At 44.2% G+C, this 20,165-nt stretch overlaps 1 protein-coding gene across 1 annotated transcript; it reads left to right on the top strand.

Annotated features, from left to right (window-relative positions):
- The first annotated feature begins 12,768 nt into the window (after positions 1-12,768).
- On the top strand, positions 12,769-14,531 carry FRAT2 (FRAT regulator of WNT signaling pathway 2). The gene has a single exon (XM_066333610.1). The coding sequence runs from the start codon at positions 13,126-13,128 to the stop codon at positions 13,720-13,722; it is 597 nt and encodes a 198-aa protein (XP_066189707.1). The 5' UTR covers positions 12,769-13,125; the 3' UTR covers positions 13,723-14,531.
- Positions 14,532-20,165: the final 5,634 nt, after the last annotated feature.

Raw genomic sequence — 20,165 nt, 5'->3', positions numbered from 1 at the left:
TGGACTGCCACTCAAAGACATGTGGGAAACATTTGCCAAAGCTAAATATGATCTTAAAAGAATTTCAATATTAGTGTAAAAGTTCTTCTGAACATGCCATTAATAGTTGTGCAATAGATCTAGCTGACACATTGGAGGTGGTGAGCTGCACTCAAATACTTTGCTACTCACAAAATGGCACTTACTTCAGGATTGTTCCATACTCAGGAAATAATACAGTAAATCAAACTAACAAATTGCACAAACTGTGCTTTAAAAAGCAGTACATATTAAATAATACAAAAGAAACATGCACATGTGCATGGGCGAAGGAAGAGTCTACAGGACTCAGCTTTTTTGCTGAATAAATATTTGAGAGTTTTACAGTTCTTCAGAATTTCATTTTATGTAATCAGATAACTGCAACTACAAATTCAACTGGAGGACTGACATTTTTACATTACAGTGACATGTTTGTTGCTACAAACAGTAATATATACACAACAAATCAGTACAGAGGGAAAATGCTTTCCATCATACTTGGCTTTGTCTTGTGATCAGAATAAGAAACTATGTGTGTGATTTTTTTTTTTTTTACAAGTACTATTAGCCTCCTTTATATACTGGCAGGAGTAGGAGGGGTTCTGCTAAAATTCATTACACATTTTATCTTGGCTGTAATAAGAGAAGGCGTCCATTGGGCACTGGACAATTCAAAGAGCCAAGGACAAAAGAAAGAGTTCACTCATAGTGGACAATCAGTTCAAACTCTGACACACTTTCCAAGCAGAAAATGTATTATAAGTAGAATATTTTACAATGTTTTCTCAGACAGAGAAGTCCAAAAAGTTTATTAATCCCTTACACCAGCCACAAGAGACATAGATCTTTAGGGTGACTGGTCCTTGCCTCTGACAGCACTTCTGCAAGTCATATGGTTGCATGTGAATCACACTTTTTTTGGAGACTTGACTGCATGCAAACTCCCAGTGTAACACTGGGACTACTCATGAAGACCATGCCTTCCGGTGCTTTGGCCCAAGTCTAAATATAGGCACTCTTAAGGTGTTTTTTATCCCCAACATAACCTATGATTTGTTGCCAGCGTGCAAGAAATTCTATTTCTTTTTATTCCTAAATCATGGTAAAAGCAATGGATTTTGAAGGTCTGTAGTTGAGCTAATGAGTCTATCTTGAGCACATCTGCATGGCTCCATTCTGCAAAGGAGATCTGTGACATCAGTAAGCCCTAGTAACTGCACTGCTGTTGTAGTAGTGTCCTCTCTGCCATGCTTGTCTATGCTGCAAGACTGAATTATGGATAACCATCGTGTCCTATACAAGCCCACAATGCCATGCTACAATTTTTTTGTGTTAATTTGTGCCCTCAGCAGATAGTTTTCTGGAAAAAAACACTGAATCCACTAGTGTAGTTGCCACATACATCATCTTCTTTAATCAGAAAGCACAGAGGAATTGCAGGTGCTGATCAAGGAACATGAGCCATTGAGACCACTCCAAATGCAGTTTCATGAGAGACTGGCTCCAGCAACCACGTGGGTCAAGTTCCTGCCCTATGACCTCCAGTTACTCACTCCTGGTGTTACACCACAGCTCAGCACCTCTGCTCCTGCGTCAGAAGTTATGTACCTTGAGCCACAGCCCAGTTTACAGTCTAGTTCTGCAGAGATTGATTTCACAGACCCACCTGAGGAGATGATGAATTTCAGCACAAAGGAAAAGCAGTCAGCCAGGTCTGGAGCATGGTAGCCACTGTTTGAAAGAGCTTCACTACCAAAGTCAAAGTACTGGGGAGTCTTCTCCCCAATCAGGTTCATGATTCAATTAAACCAGACTTAACAGCTGAAAGAAGTCCCACTCCCTCTCCTGCCTGCCAGCCATGCTTTCTGCAAGCTCTTTGCTACAGATGTGCATCAAACCATAAATAATCCAGAGCAGAAAGCTAAACTTATCTATAACTCAATGGTTTTTTGCAGGCCTAGTTTTCTGCTGTCTGGACCCTCTGATCTGACTGCCTATGGCTCCAAAAAACACCAGAGACAGCACAAGGGATGTGTTAGAAACACAGAAAGGGGAGCAGGCGGGGAAGGGCTTTCAAAGACAGCTTGGCATTATGTTGGCTTAGTCAGGTTTGGTCATTATCAAATGCCATCTCCACAATGAGGTGCCATCCAGACTACCCACAAGTTACACAAGTCACCTTGCAACACCCCTGCAAAAGCTGGGATACCTCAGCACAAGAAATATTCATGTGGTCACTCCCTTGTTCTTGTTATTTTCAAGGGGTTTCTTATTGAGCAATGCAACCAACTTCCTCTTTTGGTATCTCAGAAGAGATTTTCTTTTGGGATTTTGGGACTGCACTGTTCCTTCAGAATTATTTTGTGAAGGGAGATGAATTTAGATTCACATTATTTTCAAGAAATTATTTCAGTTTCAGTATATCTTACCTACTTCAGTTGCAGAGCCTTCAATGAGCACAGCACAGAGAGTGAATGATGTCAGCAGTAATAATGAGCACATATGGGAATCCCATAAAAACTTCAATCATCATCATTAACATTTCATTTTCTGCGGTGCAACTCCTACTCCGATGTACCACAATTTGCTGTAGCAGACTGCAATGCCCAGTCCTGATAAATATGAAGAGCAGGAAATTCACGAGGAAGAAAGTAATCACTAAGCTGGAACTGCCACAGTTGTTTACTGTTTTGATTTTTTTTTATTGCTGTGTGAGTGTCTTTCAAGTCAGGGGTGACTCTGAAGTAGAAAAAAGGTAGACTCAAGCATGTAGACAGATGATACCTAGTTTCCCTGGTTTCTGGCTTCATTGCTCATTTATAAGTTTGTGTGCTCACAAACCATGTTGCAACTTCTGGTTTTAGTACTGTTTTGCCCAATTTACTATCTTATTCAAGTGAACGTTAAAGGAAAGTAATAAAACCCACCAGGCTGCAACACCAACGGATTCTGGTAAATGCGGTGGAGGGTTTTCTTATTGCAGCTTGACATTCAGTAAGAAACACAAACTTTAGGTAGGGACCATTTGGAAATGGATCATGAATGTAAATTTGTGAAAACAGTAAAAGAGGGAACTTCTAAAACATATGAACTCATGATGTCAATAATACATAATCTAAGTGATGACTTCCCAGATGGAGATTTTATAGGAAAATTATAGTGAAAGCTAACAATATTAAGTTCTTTATAAAGTGGTTCATTAACTGAAAAGAGGCTTCTTTCTTGGACCAATTGCCTTAGAAATGTTGGCCTTAGAGGTCCTGTTGTCCTTGCTAAAATAGCATAGTGCAAACCAAACTACTTTATACAGTTTTAAATCAATTTTGCAATCAAGAATTCTGTTTATAAGCTCTTTGAACTCAATTTCACTGCAAAGTTAACCTGAGTTGTAAGTTATTCCAGTTATAACTGGAATTCTTTCTACACAAAAAATATGAAACCCAAGCCTGTGGTTGCTTTTGATTTGAGCAGCTAGTTCAACAGGAGAATAAAGGCTGATACTGAAGTATCTGCCTTGTCAGCTACTCTGTACTATGAGGACATTTTTCCACCACTTGAATGGTATTACTCTGCCAATGCCTTCCCATTCCTCCTTCCTTATTGCCAGAGGCCTCCTGCTCATGCCTGCCACAGAAGGAATAGCACCGCCAGCCTGTGGTACCACTATGAACAGTGGCATTTAAGGCTGGCAGAAATCCTGGGGCATGGCTTTATGGTGTGAAGATTTTTAAGGGGTAGAACCTACTTTTAGTGCTCCTCTTTTAACATGCTTCCTCAGTCCTGCCTTCCTCTGCCCCTGCATTGCTCATTTCAGCTAATCCAATATTTTTAGAGTCCTGAAAGAGATATGTTTCCAAAGAACAGCTCGGTGCCTCCCAGTGTGGCACAGAACACCTCTCCAGCACAACGAGGGCTGCAACATGGGCATGGCAGTGGGCATGCAGGCTCAGAAAGCTCAAAACACTATTTTTACAAAACACATGGCATTGTGAAGCTCTGACAACTACAGGAGACACAAGGGAAGGTATAAAGATACACTCCAGGGGCAGAGGCTGCAAATGCCCCTTCATAAACTAGCAAGAGGCTTGAGACAGCTACTGCAAGAGCACATAGAACACTTCTAAATCTCCCCCAAAATGTGGCCAGTGCTCAGGGAGTTATTGGGAAGGGCTAGTTATAATTTTCCTGACAAAAAACCCTACTTGAATCCCCATGACACACTCCTTCGAAATACAGTCACTTTCATCTTTCATCAAAAAGGATGCAACACAGGAACCAAAATGTCCAGTGGCAATCATAGTTGTCCTGTAGCAGGTAGTTTGAGGAAGAACAGAGTGGGACAGGAAATAGTTATTACTAGTTGGCTCTAAAGTGTAGAAAACTTTCTTCATAATTCGCAGGAATTTTGGTTTACTGCTCTTAGTTTAAGAGATGCTATACAAAAGAAAGGGGGAATTATTCCAAAGGGTTGAATGCTTTCAAAGGTAGAAGAGCACATTTATCTAAAACAACAGTGGGAGTCCAAGAAGAATAATTCAGATCAAGCAAGAAAGCAGTGGCTCCCCTAAGGATTTATCTGTAAATCTTCATTCCAGAGTGGAAGAATCCACTCAATCTGAGCACACCCTCCAACCTCAAGCGGGAAGGCAAAGCTCCCACTGAGATGGTTGAAAGAGCTTCTCCCCACCACTTCCACACTGCTCAGTTTTCCTGCTTCAGGGGCAACTCAGTCTGCTCCTCTGCAGCTACAGAACTGCCACAAATCCAAGGCTTGCTATAAAGGAAAATCAAAATTCAGGTTAACTGTGTGCTTCTCTTTCTGCTCAAAACTAACAGAAACAGTTCTTCAGATACATAAACAACAAGAAGAAAGAGAAAGAAAATACTGTCTCACTGATAAGAGAAGTGAATTTGTCACTGACAATGCTGAAAAGATAGAGGTTCTCAACACTTTCTTCACTTCTGTCTGCACCAGCACTGCTGGGCCCCCAGCTATGGAGACAAAAAATCCAGGCTGATGCATCCATAAGGGCATCACCAGCAAAGATCCAGAAGTCATTATCCCACTCTGCTCAGTGCTTATCAGGCCACACTGGAATTCTGTGTTCAGTTTTGGTCCCTGATTTGCAGAAAAGATGTGGACAGGCTGGAGGAGGTCCAGAGAAGAGCTACAAAGATGATCAAATGACTGGGAAGCCTGTGACAGGGGGGAAGGCTGAAAGAACTGGGTTTGTTCAGCCTTGAGAAAAGAAGGCTTAGGGGAGACCTCCTCATCATGTCCCACTGTTTGATGGGTGGTTACAGAGAAGATGGAGACTCCCTTCTTACAAGGAGTCACATGAAAAAAACCAGGGGGCATTGGGTACAAGTTACTTCTGGGGAATTACAGCTACTCACACAAAAAAAACCTTTTCACAATGAGAACAATCATTGGAATAATCTCCCCAGGAAGTGGTGGATTCCTCAATACAGTACATTCCTGGGATTTGACTGCCAGTGTGCTGGGCCATCTTACCTAGACTGTGCTTTTACCAAGAAAGGTTGGATGTGTTCCTTGAGGTCAGTTCTTTCCAATCTGTATTCTATGATTGTATAATTTAAAATCATGGCCAGCATATGCATGTGGCCCAGCTGTGAACTGTAGTGGTTCAGCAGGACCCTGGAGAAAGGAAAACTGAATGAGGCAGGAACATTCTCCATGTCTCTTATTGCGAGCCAAAGACTTTTTTTATACAAAAGTCTTGAGAACCCTACACCAGAAGGAGGTAAGTGACATGACCTGTGATACTTACTCTAAATTATGCATGTATCATAGCACCCAAGGATATCATGAAATCTATTATGATGAACATTATATGCTGAAAGGTTTGCAACTTAAAAGGCTGTTTTTCATTATCCACTGAGGGTGAATTTAGCCCTAAACAAAATATACAGGAAAACACAGTTGTTAATGTGATAGGAATTATTACTGTGTAATAATTTATGGGTGTTGTTTGTTGACTTTGCTATTGGGAAATTCACTGTCTAAATATATAGGCTTGATTTTTAAAAGGGAAAATCAGGCTTTCCTAATAGATGGTTGGAAGATAAAATACACAGATGGAGGAAAAAAAAAATCCCAAACCCCTCAAAATGAGCCACTTCACACTCTAACCAACAAGTCAAGGAAGGTGATTCTGCCCCTCTACTCCACTCCTCTGAGATCCCACCTAGAGTACAGCATCCAGCTCTGGGTCCCCCCAGCACAAGAAAGATGTAGGCCTTTAGAAGCTAGTTCAGAGGTGGCTCATAAACATGACTGGTGGGCTGGAGCACCTCTGCTGTGAGGACAGGATGTAAGAGTTGCCTTCCAGCACCTCAAGGGGGCCTAAAAAGAGGCTGGAGAGGGACTCTTGCCCAGGGTATGTAGTGACAGGCCAAGGGGGAATGGCTTTAAACTGAAAGACCGTAGGTTTACATTGGATACTAAGAAGAAATTCTTTACTGTGAAGGTGATGAGACACTGGCACAGGCTGCCCAGAGAAGTTGTGGATGCCCCATCCCTGGAAGTGTTCAAGGCCAGGCTGCATGGAACTCTGAGCAACCAAGTCTGCTGTGTTCCTGCCCACAGTAGGGGGATTGGAACGAGATGATCTTTAAGGTCCATTCCAACCCAAACCATTACATGATTCTAAGAAATGTATTTCAATATTTTAGAAGTTACTGGAGGAAAAAAAAAGAATAAAAGGACTGTAAGCAGATCAAAAGGACTCTTATGTAAAACAGAAAGGAGCATGTGCAGTGGAATCAGGCTGTCATGGACACAATATTTTTAAAGAGAAGGAAAGGTGTTTCAAGAAGCTAGATCTATCTGTCTGGTTCTAAAGGGCTAATAAGTCTTGAGAAAAATGGATATGCAGCTTGTTGGTTTTAAAATCTTTTACTAATCTCTCTCACAGGCAAAAATGGCAGAGATTAAATATACTGAGTAACACAAGTGAACATCGTAGTGCTCTGCAGGATTAGATTAAGGAGGAAAACCGAGGAATTCACAGTGAGATGAATAATGCTGCCAAAAAAAAAGAAAATAAAAAAAGAAAAAAAAAGAATAATAAAAAGGAAAAAAAAAAAAAAGAGCTGTGGTCAGGGAGCAAAAGAAGGAAATGTGACCACACCTATAACCACCATAGCTGCCCTGAGAGGTTTCTTACCTGAAGGTTGATCATGCTTCTGTGAGGAGCAAATCCAGGGCCTAAGTTGTGATAACAGCACAGTTCAGACTCAAAACAAGAAGGAGCTGTCAGATCTCAGGTGGTGCCTGGTCTTCATTTTTAAGTAAGTCAACTTTTCCTAATGGCTTAACGTCAAAAGTATGTTTGAAGGAGGAATTTCAATGAGGAAAGCTGGCAGTCCTGCCCAGGTTCCATTGATTCAGTAGAATTGGCTGCACTCCTTGTGGGACAAGTGCTCCCTTAATTTTAGACAAGTCTACTTCAAATATAATTAGACAGGAGGCTTTTTTTCCCCCCTTTTTTGGCCTACATGCTGAGTGAGATGCATTACTTGTAATCATTATATACTAGTTTATTGATCGTGGCTTTTCAGTATTCACTGTAGATAGGCTTGTTTGAACAGAACTTTCAAGGGACATGTCTGGTTAACAAACAATTACCAACTGAAGGTAAAGAAACAAGCACAGGGATTTTGTCAGAAATGTGCAGGGTATTTTGCCAAAAGGTAAAAGGGCTTTTCTCTTGAATCTGGTGCTTTTTAAAAAGATTTTCCCGAAGTCCATTTAATGACATTTTAGGAGTGGTTTTTCATCTCTTCTTCCTATATTTCAGTATTTGAAAATATTGAACAATTGGAAATTATTCTCAGGAATTGCCTATATGGAAAACCTCTGAGAACCCACGCAATGGATTACACTGGCTCATTACTTATAATATAGGTTACCATTAAAATGTATTCCAGTTATTAGGAAAGCTGGAAGTGAGTCAATTATTTGAATAAACAAACAAAGGCTTGGTTGCCCCGTAGTTTAGTGCATCCCTGAGACGTCTGTAGGCTCCTTTCCCACGCCTCCTGTCTCATTCCTAAACTAGCAGAGGCTGTTGTGCAAGGCAACCTGGCAACTCCTAATTGAACAGGTAGCTCAGCACACTCCTCAGAAGCAATTTCTGCACACTGTCCATTTCTGCACATCTGCTGCAGGTACAGGGCATCAACTGCATCTTGTGTGTCACAGGAGGAAGAACAGGTCTAGCAGCTCAGGGAAAAAGAAGGAATGTTACTGTCGTCCCTCCAAAGGGGCCCTGTGCTCTGGTTGCTTGGACAAGCTGAAATGCAGCAGTTTGGTGTGTCAGACACTAGAAGAAGGTGAGAAGACGGGAGAAGGTGCCGGTTTTTTGCTTTACCCAAAGACTGGAGTAGTTTTTTTGTGTCTAAAAGACATACGAAACAGTGATAACTCAAGCAAAAGAAGTAACTCAGCCTCACAACTGACAGTGTAGTTCCCAGCCTTGTTAGGAAGCAGTATCCCTACATGCAAAATCTTAGGTAATTGAATGAGGATAAACAATACACAAAAGAAACAAATTCCAAACATCCATTGGGACAAAGTATGCGTATTTCAATTCCTTAAGAATGAAAGTCTGTATTTTCTTAAACAGATGTTTCCTGTTTCCATTAAGGTCTCAGACTGGGCATTCCAAACCATGCAAAGATGTTGGCCAACAGGTTTACATTTACCCTGGGAATCAAGGTAAGATTCATGGCACTGCTGCTTATTAAAGCTCTCATTTTATTGTGCTCGGCTTTTGCAAGTTATGACACAGTAAATACATTTGTGTCACTTAGCAACCTCAGTTGTTTCAAAAGGAATGTCTTTTGTTCTTGGAAATCTATTATAAATGCAGATTACAAACCAATTATTGAGGAATCTAAACTTGTCTTATTTGGATGGTATTCTGGCCTTTTCCCATTCTGCATTTGAAGTGTGCACAGGAAATTAATTCACTTTTCACAAGCATCCTTCATTGACACTATTGTTATGAAGAGAAGCTTTGCATATTTAACAAATATGGCAGAAGTTTCTGTGGAAAATAAAGGATGTGAGAAACGCCTGGAGAAGAAAGGACTGGATAGGGCCTCCTAGTCACTGGGTTCACTCAGTTCAAAGGTGTCTTACTGTTTTGTAAACAACACTATAAATACTTTAACACTGTGATGCAACGCCACAGAGTCTCTATCATGAATTTATCAACCTGATTCATTTCTACACACGCCAAAGTCTGAGATCACAGATCATGCAGCTCCAGCAAAAGGGTTTGGAATGTAAATACCTGCATAAATGAAGTATTATTTATAATTTTCACATTGACTGGGTTACAGGGCCTCCATAACAAATTAGAACACGTGCATGATCCTGAACACATACATGTAGTGAAAGGACTGAGATTACACTGAATTGAAGACTTCAAAGGATTTAAGATTTTTTTCTCTTTGCCTTTAATAGGTTAAAAGCTCAGAATTCACACCCAGTTGCCCTTTTGTCAGGATCAGTATAAAAGGCAAAATATATAAATTGACCTTTATATTCTGAAATTAAAATCCTCAGGAAACACAATAAAATTATAACAAAATTTTATAGATGGACACATAATTAATATAATTAACGCTTGTTTATGAAATTCAGAATTTGTCCTCTGCTAGGAATATCTGAAAGACAAGTATTACTAAAAGTATCTTAAAGACTGTTTTCTAAACATTTGAACAGATAAATTGAGAGTGCAAGTGAACAATAATCATAAAAAGGGACAGGTAATTTTTCTCAACTCTAATGTCTTGCTAACAGAATGACTTGGATGACAAGTTGCTGTGAGAATTTTGGCAAGCAGTAGAGAGGCAGACCATACACAGAAGTGCATCTGGGAAAAAAAACAAAACAAAACAAAACCAAACCAAACCAAAAAAAAAAACCAATAGCACCAATGGTCACGATCAAATTTCTGCTCAGAAAAGTACTGTCAGAGTTCAGAAAAAATTTTGTCAACAGTTTTGTAACTCTTTTATAACTTCTCTTTTAAGAAGAACCTCCTTCTATCCTTAGTGTCTTATGCTTTGGGTTTTGGGGATTTTTTTTAAAATTGCAATTACTGTGGTAAACTGCTGAAGTAAAAGCAGTGCTGCAGAGCTCATCTCCAGTGGTAGAAGACCAAGTATGATAATCAGGCTGATTCTCCTAATTTTAAAGAGAATACAGTGAGTAAGCTATAGCTTACTCAGGGCTTGGCCAAATAACCTGATAGTTACACATGACGAGGCCTCAGCTTCTTTGGGGCTGACCTGGCCACCAACCCTGCCACCACAACCCTCACAAACTCTGCATCAGGCCATCTATGACAGCCCCTTTATTGCAAAACCCACTGTTGAAGTTGTTCTCATTTCTATGGAGAGGCACTAGCAAACAGCTGCCTGTTCATGAACTGCTGTAGCATTTCTGCCAGGAACATCCCGTAATGGCTGCAGACAGTTTAGATCTCCCCTAGCACGGGCTGGGGTTTAATCCCAGAAAGGTCTCTGGGTACTGACAGACTGAGGTCCATTCCACAGATTTGATTATGATGTAAATTAATATTGAGCTCTCTTTGGTACAGTTTTCCCACATAAACAAATCTTTGAGGGAGAACTGCAGATACAGAATATACTTGTCTTCTCCAGCATTTTAGCTCTTCTTTCATCATCCAGTGAAAAGAGCAGACAGTACCAAAGTAATGGCTGAGGTTCCCAATTCCTCTAGGAGGACATAATCTCTAACACCCTTCTCCTGAAGGTCCACAAATCTCATTTTGTTCAGCTGGTATATCTATTAATCCTGATCAGTTAGCATTCAGTGTAAACATTTGCAGTATGTTTAGTCCTAAAACCCTCAGCAGATACTCAGTCCATTGTCAATCAGTCATCACTAAAATTTTGCATTTAAAGAGATCTGAGGACATCAGGATTCTGCTAATGACTGTGCTCTGAGCTCCCTATCTGTGGCACTGATCAGCACGATCCTGCAAGCTTTCCCCAGCACTGCCGTTGGTTAGGGATGCAATGAAGCACGATTTGCGATTATCATTCCCAGGCTCATGAAAGCCCCAGGTGTAGATGTAATCACAAGCAGCACTGAGCTTTTGCTGGCATAGCTTATTTTGCCTTTGTGGGAGAAGAAAAGGCTGGAATAAGCTGTACTGGTTTATTGCAGTTTTGCTTGTACAGAATACCAGATTACCTACTCAGAAGTGATCTGAATATAGATCTCCCATGGAGCTGAAGTAGATCCATCCACTGCATCTATGTAGGCCAGCTTCTATTGCTTTTGAATAGGTACTGCATAAATAAGGAATAAAGGTGAAAGCATTTTCTTAAAAATATTTGAGGGTGTGCGGGGGGCAACAAAATCTCACTTTTCATCATCTGTAGAAAAATGTGATCTGAGTTTCAATTGACAGTTACCAAAAAGGCACTGAAAATAAGAAAATATCGGTACTTTAAGTACGCACATGAATACATAATGTGCAATTAGGTAGCACAATTTATGGCCAGCTCATATAACTCCAATCTAGCAATGGGCTTGGACACCTAGGCTGGAGTGACCAGTAGCATGGGCAGATAGCAGGCGCGTTCACAAACACGGGCATTTTTGATGCACAGGGTCTCTCGCTCTGTACAGCAAGTGGAAGTAGCTCAGAAGAACATGAGGACAAACAGACCAAAGGACATGCCCTCTCCTTTGCCAACCGCTTACTGATTAATCAAGGGCACAATGGTAAGAGCAGCTACGTGTGTGAGCAACTTACACTTTACAAGCTGTTCCCAGCGGAGGCGACCGCATGGCCCGTCACGTGAATAAGCGTGTTCTGGACTATGTCCCCAGAGTTCCAACACCCAGAAAACCTTATTTAATGCCCATCACAGAAATTTTAGCACTTGCTTGAATGATGCAGTGACAGGAACAAGGGAAGGAATGGGACTGGGACATGAAGAGACAGGGCAGAGCGTTGGCGCAGGCGACGAAGTAAACCGCAGGCCGAGAGAAACCCCGACAAAACACCTGCACAGAGTTGCTTCACGCCTGCTAATTCTAGTGATGCACAATAAGGCTCCTAAGGCATTTCTATGTCAAGGAATTAAACCCCAAACCAACGCTCTGCCGGGTGTGGGCCCACAGCGGGCACGGCAGTCAGGGCGAACACGACCGCCGAGCGCGAACCAAGCGGTCAGAGCCGGGCGCTGCGGTACGAACGCGCCGCGACCCGCACACGGAACCTTGCGGGAGCCTGCGCTGGGCGACGGGGATCCAACGGCGCGGCCGCTCCCGCAGAGGCCGGCGCGGGCCGGTCGCGCTCCGCCGGGAAGCGCCAGCTCAGCTCCCGCTTCCAGGCGCGCGGCGCCGCGGGACAGCCGCACGCGCGCAACCGCCGGGCGCTCACGGGGGCACCGGCGCCCCGCGGGCCGTTAACGGCGGGGCGGGAGCGGCAGCGGCCGAGCCGGCACCGGGCGGCCCCGCGGCGGTCACCGGGCGCCGCTCGCCCCCCACGCCGCCCCCCGCGCCCCCTACAAGCGTTCGCCTCGAGCCGACGGAGCGCCGCGAGACCGTCGGCCGCGCCGCCCGCCCCGCCCCCTCCTGCCAATCACCGCGGCCCCGCCCCCGAGACCCGAGGTGCGGGGTTTGAAAGCGGGCCGGTCCACGCGGCGCGTAGACCGGGGGGGGAAGGAGACGGTAACGGGAAGCGTCGCGCTCGGTGGTCGCGGGGCGGGCTCGCCCGGCCGGCGGCGCCCGCCCGCGGAAGCCGTCCCCGCGCTGTTGGTCGAGCCCTGCCCGAGCCGGACGCCGGCCCGAGGAGCGGGCGGCGAGCGGTCGGTACGGAGGGCCGCCCCCCTCCCCCCCCGGCCGGCGCAGTGGGAGGCGCCCGGGCGCGCGCGTCACCCATTGTTTACAAACCAACGCCAGCGGGCCGAGCTCCAGCCGCGACCGCAGCGCCGGAGCCGCGTGTGCTCGCGCGCGCGCGGGGCGGCGGGCGGGCGGCGGCCCCGGTCCCGCTGCGGCGGCTGCGGCACGGCGGGGACCCGGCAGAGATGCCGTGCCGCCCGGGCGAGCGCTTCCTGCTGCTGGAGCGCCCGGTCGCCGTGGGACAGGCGGGCTCCAAGGAGGTGGACGCGCTGGTGGCCAAGCTGGGCGAGGTGCTGCAGCTGAGCGCCCAGCGGGCGCCGCCGCCGCCCCGCGCCCCCAAGCACCTGGGGCCGGGCAGCGCCCGCGACCGCGCCGCCCCCTACTCGCCGCGGTGCTGCAGCGGCGGCGGGGCCGGGGCCGGGCTGCTGGGACCGGCCCCGCCGCAAGCTCACTCGCAACACGTCGAGCCTCCGCGGCCGGACCGGAGCGGCCAGCAGCGGGTGACCAAGCAGCTGTGCGGACGGGGCTGGCTGCGGAGCGCCGCCCGCCGGAGGAAGCAGCCTCCGCCGGGGCCGGGCGACGGGCCGGCGGAGGAGGAGGACCCGCACCGGCTCCTGCAGCAGCTCATCCTTTCCGGCAACCTCATCAAAGAAGCCGTCCGGCGGCTGCAGCTGGCGGCGGCGGCGGCGGCGGCAGCGGCATCCGCGGCCTCCAGCGGCAGCGCCTCGGCGGGGAGCGGCGGCGCGGACGGCGAGGCGGCGGCGGCGCAGCCCCTGCAGTAGCCGGCGGGGAGGAGCGGCGGCCGTGACCGGGGCGAAGGAGCGCTCCCGGGCGGGCTGCGGGAGCGCGGTGCGGGCTCCGCCAGGATGTAAGTGTGTCCCGGCGGCGGGGCCCCCGGGCCGGTGCCGCTGGAGGCGGGGAGGGTGCCCGAAGCCCGCCGCCCCAAGGTCACCCGCGGCGCACACCCCGTGGAGCCCCGAGCCGGCGAGGCCGCGCACGCCGCCCGCCCCGAGCTGTTGTTGTGCCCCCGTCCCTCCTCTGCCTTCCCCGGGAGCTCCTCCTTCTCCTCCCCCCGCCGGGGCAGCCCGGCCGGGGCCGCGGACCCCCCCGCCGCCGGTCCCCCGCTGCCGCGGAGCTCCTCCGTCTCCCAGGAGCCATTTGCAATAATCCTCGCTGACCCCGGCGGGAGGTGTTTCCTTTCCCCTCCCGGGCTGGTTTGGTTTTTTTGTTGGGGGTTTATTTGTTGTTATTTTAACGTTTATTGTTATTATTTCTCGTTGTGACTGTATGAAGCAGTTTTAAAAAAATGTGAATATCAAAGCTGTAAGGCAGCTGGACTTACGACAAATGAGTGAATGGAGCCTGAGATGCATTGTTCACATAAGGTAGCCGACACAAGTTTTTTTTCTACCAAAAAGAAAAACCCTGAATCCACCCTTCCCCGACAAACTCAATGGCTCAAGTACAAGATGCAGCTGTTGATTTTAAATATATGCACTTCGTACCGGAGCGTTTGAAATGTGTTCCTGATTTACAGGACTTACTGTCTTAATTAACCTGTCTGTATTGAATAAACGTGGTCTTGTTTTTATTTTTGGGTCTGTGTCTCATTGTTAAGGGGAAATGAATTCTGGTTCGTGAGAACAAAACTGTGTAGGCACGTTCCCCCTTGATCTTCTTTCAGTTGTAAGATCTCCATTTTGCAAGCAAAAAAAAAAAAAAAAAAATCCCCACAACAATCCGCATAGTGTGATGCAGTGGGACACCGGTTATTAATGCACGGAGATGCAACTGAGCCCCTTTGTTTGCCAGCAGTGTTCATTCGTAAGCCGTGAGACGCCCCTTCGAGCAGCCGAGAATAACGTGGCCATTGGAATTTATAAGTCAAATCATACTGAAACAAAAATCAGGTATTTTGTACTGGGGAAGGAACGTGGCTTGTGTTGGTCACTTGTTCAGGTTGTTTTGGGTTGATTTTTTTTTTCTCTGAGGATAGGAGGGGGGGAAAAGACTCAAGAGGTCTAGGCAGCAATCAGAAAATTTTTAAAAATCTGTAAGCCAGAATTTTATAATTCGATGCTGGTCATTAAGTTCCAATACCTATTTTGGATAGCTTCATTTGTAAAATCCTATGTTGGGTTTTTAGGAGTCATTGAGCTTCAAGATCAGAACTGAACACATCAGACAGACTGGAGCTTAACAATCTCCCAACCCCCACTCAATTTGAGGTAAAAGCTGCTCCTTTGAAGAAGGTAGCAATCCCACATGAAAGAAAATGGAAGATGTTTGCCTTTGTCCAAGAGAGCAATTTGAGCAGCTACGTTTACTTGTGTGATTAGTTCTTTCATGAATACGTTAAATCCACAAAATATTTTCGATTTCTTTTTCTGTCACAGCTGCTAGTAGAAACTGATGCTGAAGGTTTTTAAGATGTCTCACTGATTTCCTCCTGCATTAGGACCAGTATGTGATGTTATTATTAGCTTTATCTTGACTAATTTATAAGTTGAATGCAGTTTTCCATATCAAAGCATGTAAAATGCAAAAAAAGGAAGTTCAGTGCATTTTAGAACCTCCTTAATTACTAACATCTGAAGTCCTTTTTCTCATAACTTGGGCTGCTTTTGTGGCATTTTGCACAACTTGGAAAAGATTCAGATCTGCCATTAGTTCTTACTGTCTAATACAATGATGTGCTGTGTAGGTTATCCTTCAAATGAATTTTTATTTGCAATTTTCTTCTTTCTTTCTTTCTCCAGGAAAAAAAAAAAAAGGTTCAATGGCAGATACAAAGAATATAACCACTAGCCACAACTGAAGAACTACTTATTCTTGTATTTATCCTTTAGATGCTCAGGGAGGTAGGAATTTGCTGTGCAGATGCTGAATTTGAACCTTGGGATGAGTAGTTTAATTACTGAAAAAGCTGGAGGAAACAAGCTAAAAGCTGGGCATAGCTGGTGGAGCTTGAATAGTTAACAATGGTTAAAAGTATATGGGTGGGGGTCAGCTGCAATTCTGAAGGCTGGCAGGTTTGACTTGAACTTTTTACCACTGATAATTATGCATCGATTTTGCATCTCCTTTCCCTCCCCCCCTTCCTCCTCCCCAAACCCTAGCCCCTGTATACTAATGAGAACAGCTAACTTTACAAGTGTCCTTTGTAGTCATTGAAAGCCTTGAGACATTCCTTTCAAGGATTTTACTAGAATAACACTTTTCAATAAAGTGGCAGTTGAAGTGAGGCGTAGAAAAGATGCTAATAAATTTCACTGTGACTGGCTGGTTTTTAAGCTTCCTAAATTACTTCTAAAATAGCTTTTACTTTCTCCTTTGTGCAAGGCTGGGAGATGTATATATGAACAGGGTTATAGTAAGTTAAAGTGTTTTGCAGCATGTATGATGATTCAGTAAAAGGAATTTTGACCCTTGTTTCAGATAACTTGCTACTTTACATCTTCCGTATAAATCTTTGTCATCAAAATATGTAACATGTCTCTCCTTCATAAGGGAACAGATCCTACATGGCTTATTTTGGTTTTGGAAGACACATTTTAAGAGATGTTGGACCAATTGAAGTATTGCCAGAAGGTTTCCATTGATCCATTGCAAATTCGCCTTTTCTTTGCCTTGTGCTACACTATGCAAGCATACAAACTGTGATATGAAAGGGAGAAGTTGTGCTTCTTCATCATCTGCTTTGTTTCCCAAACAAGATAAAAAGTGTTGACCTGGAAAATAATAATTTTTCTAAGTTTTATATATCTGTGTTTCAGAGGTGGGGTTTCTTTAGTATATGAAGTCTACGCCAGTCCTCAAATACCAGTTGTTGGTTTCTAGAGAAGCAAAATGGAAATACATTTGGCCTTCACAGTATGCTTATGACTTTCTTCATTCATAAGTGAAAATATAAATTCACTTACTGGTTTAAATTTGGAATAAAATTATGTTTCCTTGATAGGCATTTAAACCTTGATAGGTTTTAACTTTTGGGGTTTTTTTTCCCCCGTACTGTGAAGAAAAAAAATTGTTCAAACCAGATTTTTGCAGTGGGTAACACGAGCTGTAGAACCAAAGCTAAACCATTTAGATTTTTGTAACATTTCAATGCATTGGGGAAAAAATTAATTTCATTATATCTACAGGAGACTATACGTTTTGAGGGTAAACCTGATTTTAAATGATGTTTAAATGCACTGAAGGCTCACAACCTCATCTTTCAATGTGCCTCTCTGTGGTGTTGTGCTAGCATGGCACTGGGCTGCCACAGATTTTTTATCCATAGTCTACATTGCTGCTTAACTCCTCCTGAGTTTTCTCTATATGACTGGACAACTGTTTTCCTGACTGCCCAAAACTCAGCTTTGCATCCTAGTTATATCTTGTTCTTTGTACTCCCATGTTCCCTGAGCTCTTAGAAGTAACTCAATCGAGCCAGAATTCTGGCAGAATGATTTTTGTCTGCTATTTCCCTTGAGTGACCCATCTCTGTTGTAGCTCACTATTGTGTATTGTACTAGCACTTAGAATCTACTGTAAAAATTGTGTTGGCATGGTACTTGGCATGATAAACATGGTGGGAAAGTAGGGACTCCACCCGAAGTGCTGAAAATGAGGTTTAAAAAAAGCCTTTCAAGCAAATAGCAAGCACATCTCATGGAAAGCATAAGTGAGAAGAAGGATGTATGCTGGTTAATGCACAGTTTAAGTTCTGGTCAGCTGGGGTCAGTTCCAGTGTTGGTGACTTCTCCTCCATCTCCAAATAAAAAACATTTCTCATTCTCTCCTAGTCCCTGGCCCCATGATTTTTGTCTCTTCACCCGGCATTCCCTGCCATAGCCAGGCCATCTTTTCAGCTTGTCGTTGAAGTATTTCACTTGTCTTTTGTCCATGTCATATTACTCTTCCCAAATATTAAGTAGCTTTGTCCTCTTCAGTTGCCTTTTGGTGGGTGCTTTTGATGTGCTTGTTCACTTGACTTTCAAATATTTTTGCTCAGTCACTTCTTGGAGGGCACAATCTGGTTAACTCCTTACAAACCTTACAGTGTGAGTTGGAGGGCAGGTTACAAGTGTCCTTCATTTTCAGTTTGTGCAGCATAGGGCAGAAATCAGAGAAATCTTGGCTGCAATGAAATAAACAGATGAAGTTAACAGAAAAATTATTTTCAGCTTCTATGGGAATTTCCTCCTGATCTGGTTTTTTTGTTACTGTTGTTTGGTTTGGTTTCTTGTTTTCTATATTTTTTTTAGAAGTAGCTGGGAAATACCACATAAAGTGGCTCAATGACTACATAAATTCTTTGGGGGGGGACACAAAAATGACATCAGCAAACTCATTACCTGAGTCAATGAGTTTGGTTCGCTTTTTCTCTTCTAAAACTTACGTTTTAGCTGTGTGACTAACCTCAGTCACCTTTGTCAAAGCTGCAGAATTGTCATTAACAATTTCCTTGGCAAAAGGCAGCTGCTGGAAAAGAATTGGTGTCCATAGAGAGAGGAAGGCTGCAGTGTGCCCAAGTTGCATTAGTAAACACTGTAAACTCCACAGCAGAGGAAGCTACAGGAAATCAGGCACCATAAATTCAGAGGCGTGCAGCATTAGCTGTTCCTTATGCAATATCCTGTATTTAAATTGTATTATTTTTACCTCACATTACATAATATGGTGGTGTCTGGTGGAGTAATACAGCCAGCTAAGGGTGTTCTTCATCACTGCAGGCATTAGGTAGGATATAAGCAATCAAAAGAAATTGTAAAAAACACCTTGTCTCTGTGTCCTCCTTGTAATTACTGACTTGGCAGGATTTCATTCATGAGGAGGTGCTAAGGATAGGCTGTAAGCTCCTGAGTTATATGAGGAAGTTTAATTATGTTCAGTTCCAACCCCAAGTATGTATTTTATAGCAGCAACAATTTTAAAGCTGGGGGAAAAAAATCCTTCTGGAACTTTGAGCTTGGAAGCCAAGTGGTAAATTCGAGAATAAATGGACCTACTTTCATTTCCCTCCCATGTAGATACTTCAGTTCTTTTCCAAGAAACTTCACTGCTCCCTGGCACACTGTGGGGCTTGTATCATCAGCTGCTCCTCAGGAGATGATCTCTGATTGATTTTACAGTCCAGGGAAGTTGTAGTCTTCCAGCTCAACAGGATCACTTTCAGGAGCAGTGCTGACTTAGAAACATTTTTTGTTTGGTGGTAAGGGATGAAACAGCACCAGGATAAGAAGGTTTTAATTAGAGGAAATGGATCCTGGCTGGCTTAATAGTAAATATTTACTGCTCTAAGCATTTTACCATAAGAGATTTGGGCTTATTTTACTCGCATCACAACAATTGTCCTAGTTTTGAGGCTTAAATCTACAGAAGCATGCACTGGCAGTTAAAGTGCAAATTTGGGTTATTAGTTTTGTTAAATCCACATTGCAGTGCCTTTTCTTGTATACAAGACTAACTCAGTGTTCCAGAGGAAACCACACAGGGTTGAAGCAGGTCACTGGATGCATGTACATACATCCCCAGCTTCTCCTGCAAAATGGAAGATGAGGGGGATACCTAACCCTTTCCTGTTGTCAGCAGGCAGCACTGGCAGTTGCTCTTCTGGCAGTGCCTATCTGTCAGTGCATGGCTGTGTCCCACTGGTGTGATATCTCATCTCTACATTGTTTTGGAAGGTAAAAAACTAGACATTTATGTTTTCCATCTTGCTGTTCTGCTTTGTTGTTTGTTTTCACCAGGCTGCCTTGACAGCTGCTTTCCTCCAATGCCTCTGATGCAAACTTCCTCAGCTGCTGTCAGCTCTACCTGAACTGTGGCTGGATTCTGGATCACAGGACACAGAAAACTTATTCCCATAAAAAAGGAGTAAGTTGGTCTGGAGCATGCCAGACCGGTAGCAAGATGGAAATAAGAAGCATAAATTTCCACATCTGCATTTGTATAGATCTGTTCTCCTGTTCTTCTCCCACTTTTTTTTTTTTTTTTTTTTTTTTTTTTTTTTCCCTCCTCCTTTTAAGAGAGGCCACAGATGTCAAGAATCTCTAGAAATCAAGCTGCCTACCTCACTAGGGGTTAGAAGTGATCCATGGTCTCTATGTTCACTTTTCCCCTTGTTTTCCTGGAGAGCCTTTCACAACACATTTGGTTTGTGCTGATCCTGTTCTCCAATCTGCAGTGAAACAAAGATGCTTTGGGGCTAAAGAGCAAACCTGCTCAGCCTGGGTGC

Source organism: Sylvia atricapilla, chromosome 1 (assembly GCF_009819655.1).
Source record: "Sylvia atricapilla isolate bSylAtr1 chromosome 1, bSylAtr1.pri, whole genome shotgun sequence".
In the NCBI taxonomy this organism is placed as follows: domain Eukaryota; kingdom Metazoa; phylum Chordata; class Aves; order Passeriformes; family Sylviidae; genus Sylvia; species Sylvia atricapilla.
This window is presented reverse-complemented; position numbering and strand designations above follow the sequence as displayed.

What these genes read in the sequence shown, in the direction of transcription:
- FRAT2 (XM_066333610.1), top strand. Translation starts at nt 13,126, where the DNA reads ATGCCGTGCCGCCCGGGCGAGCGCTTCCTGCTGCTGGAGCGCCCGGTC.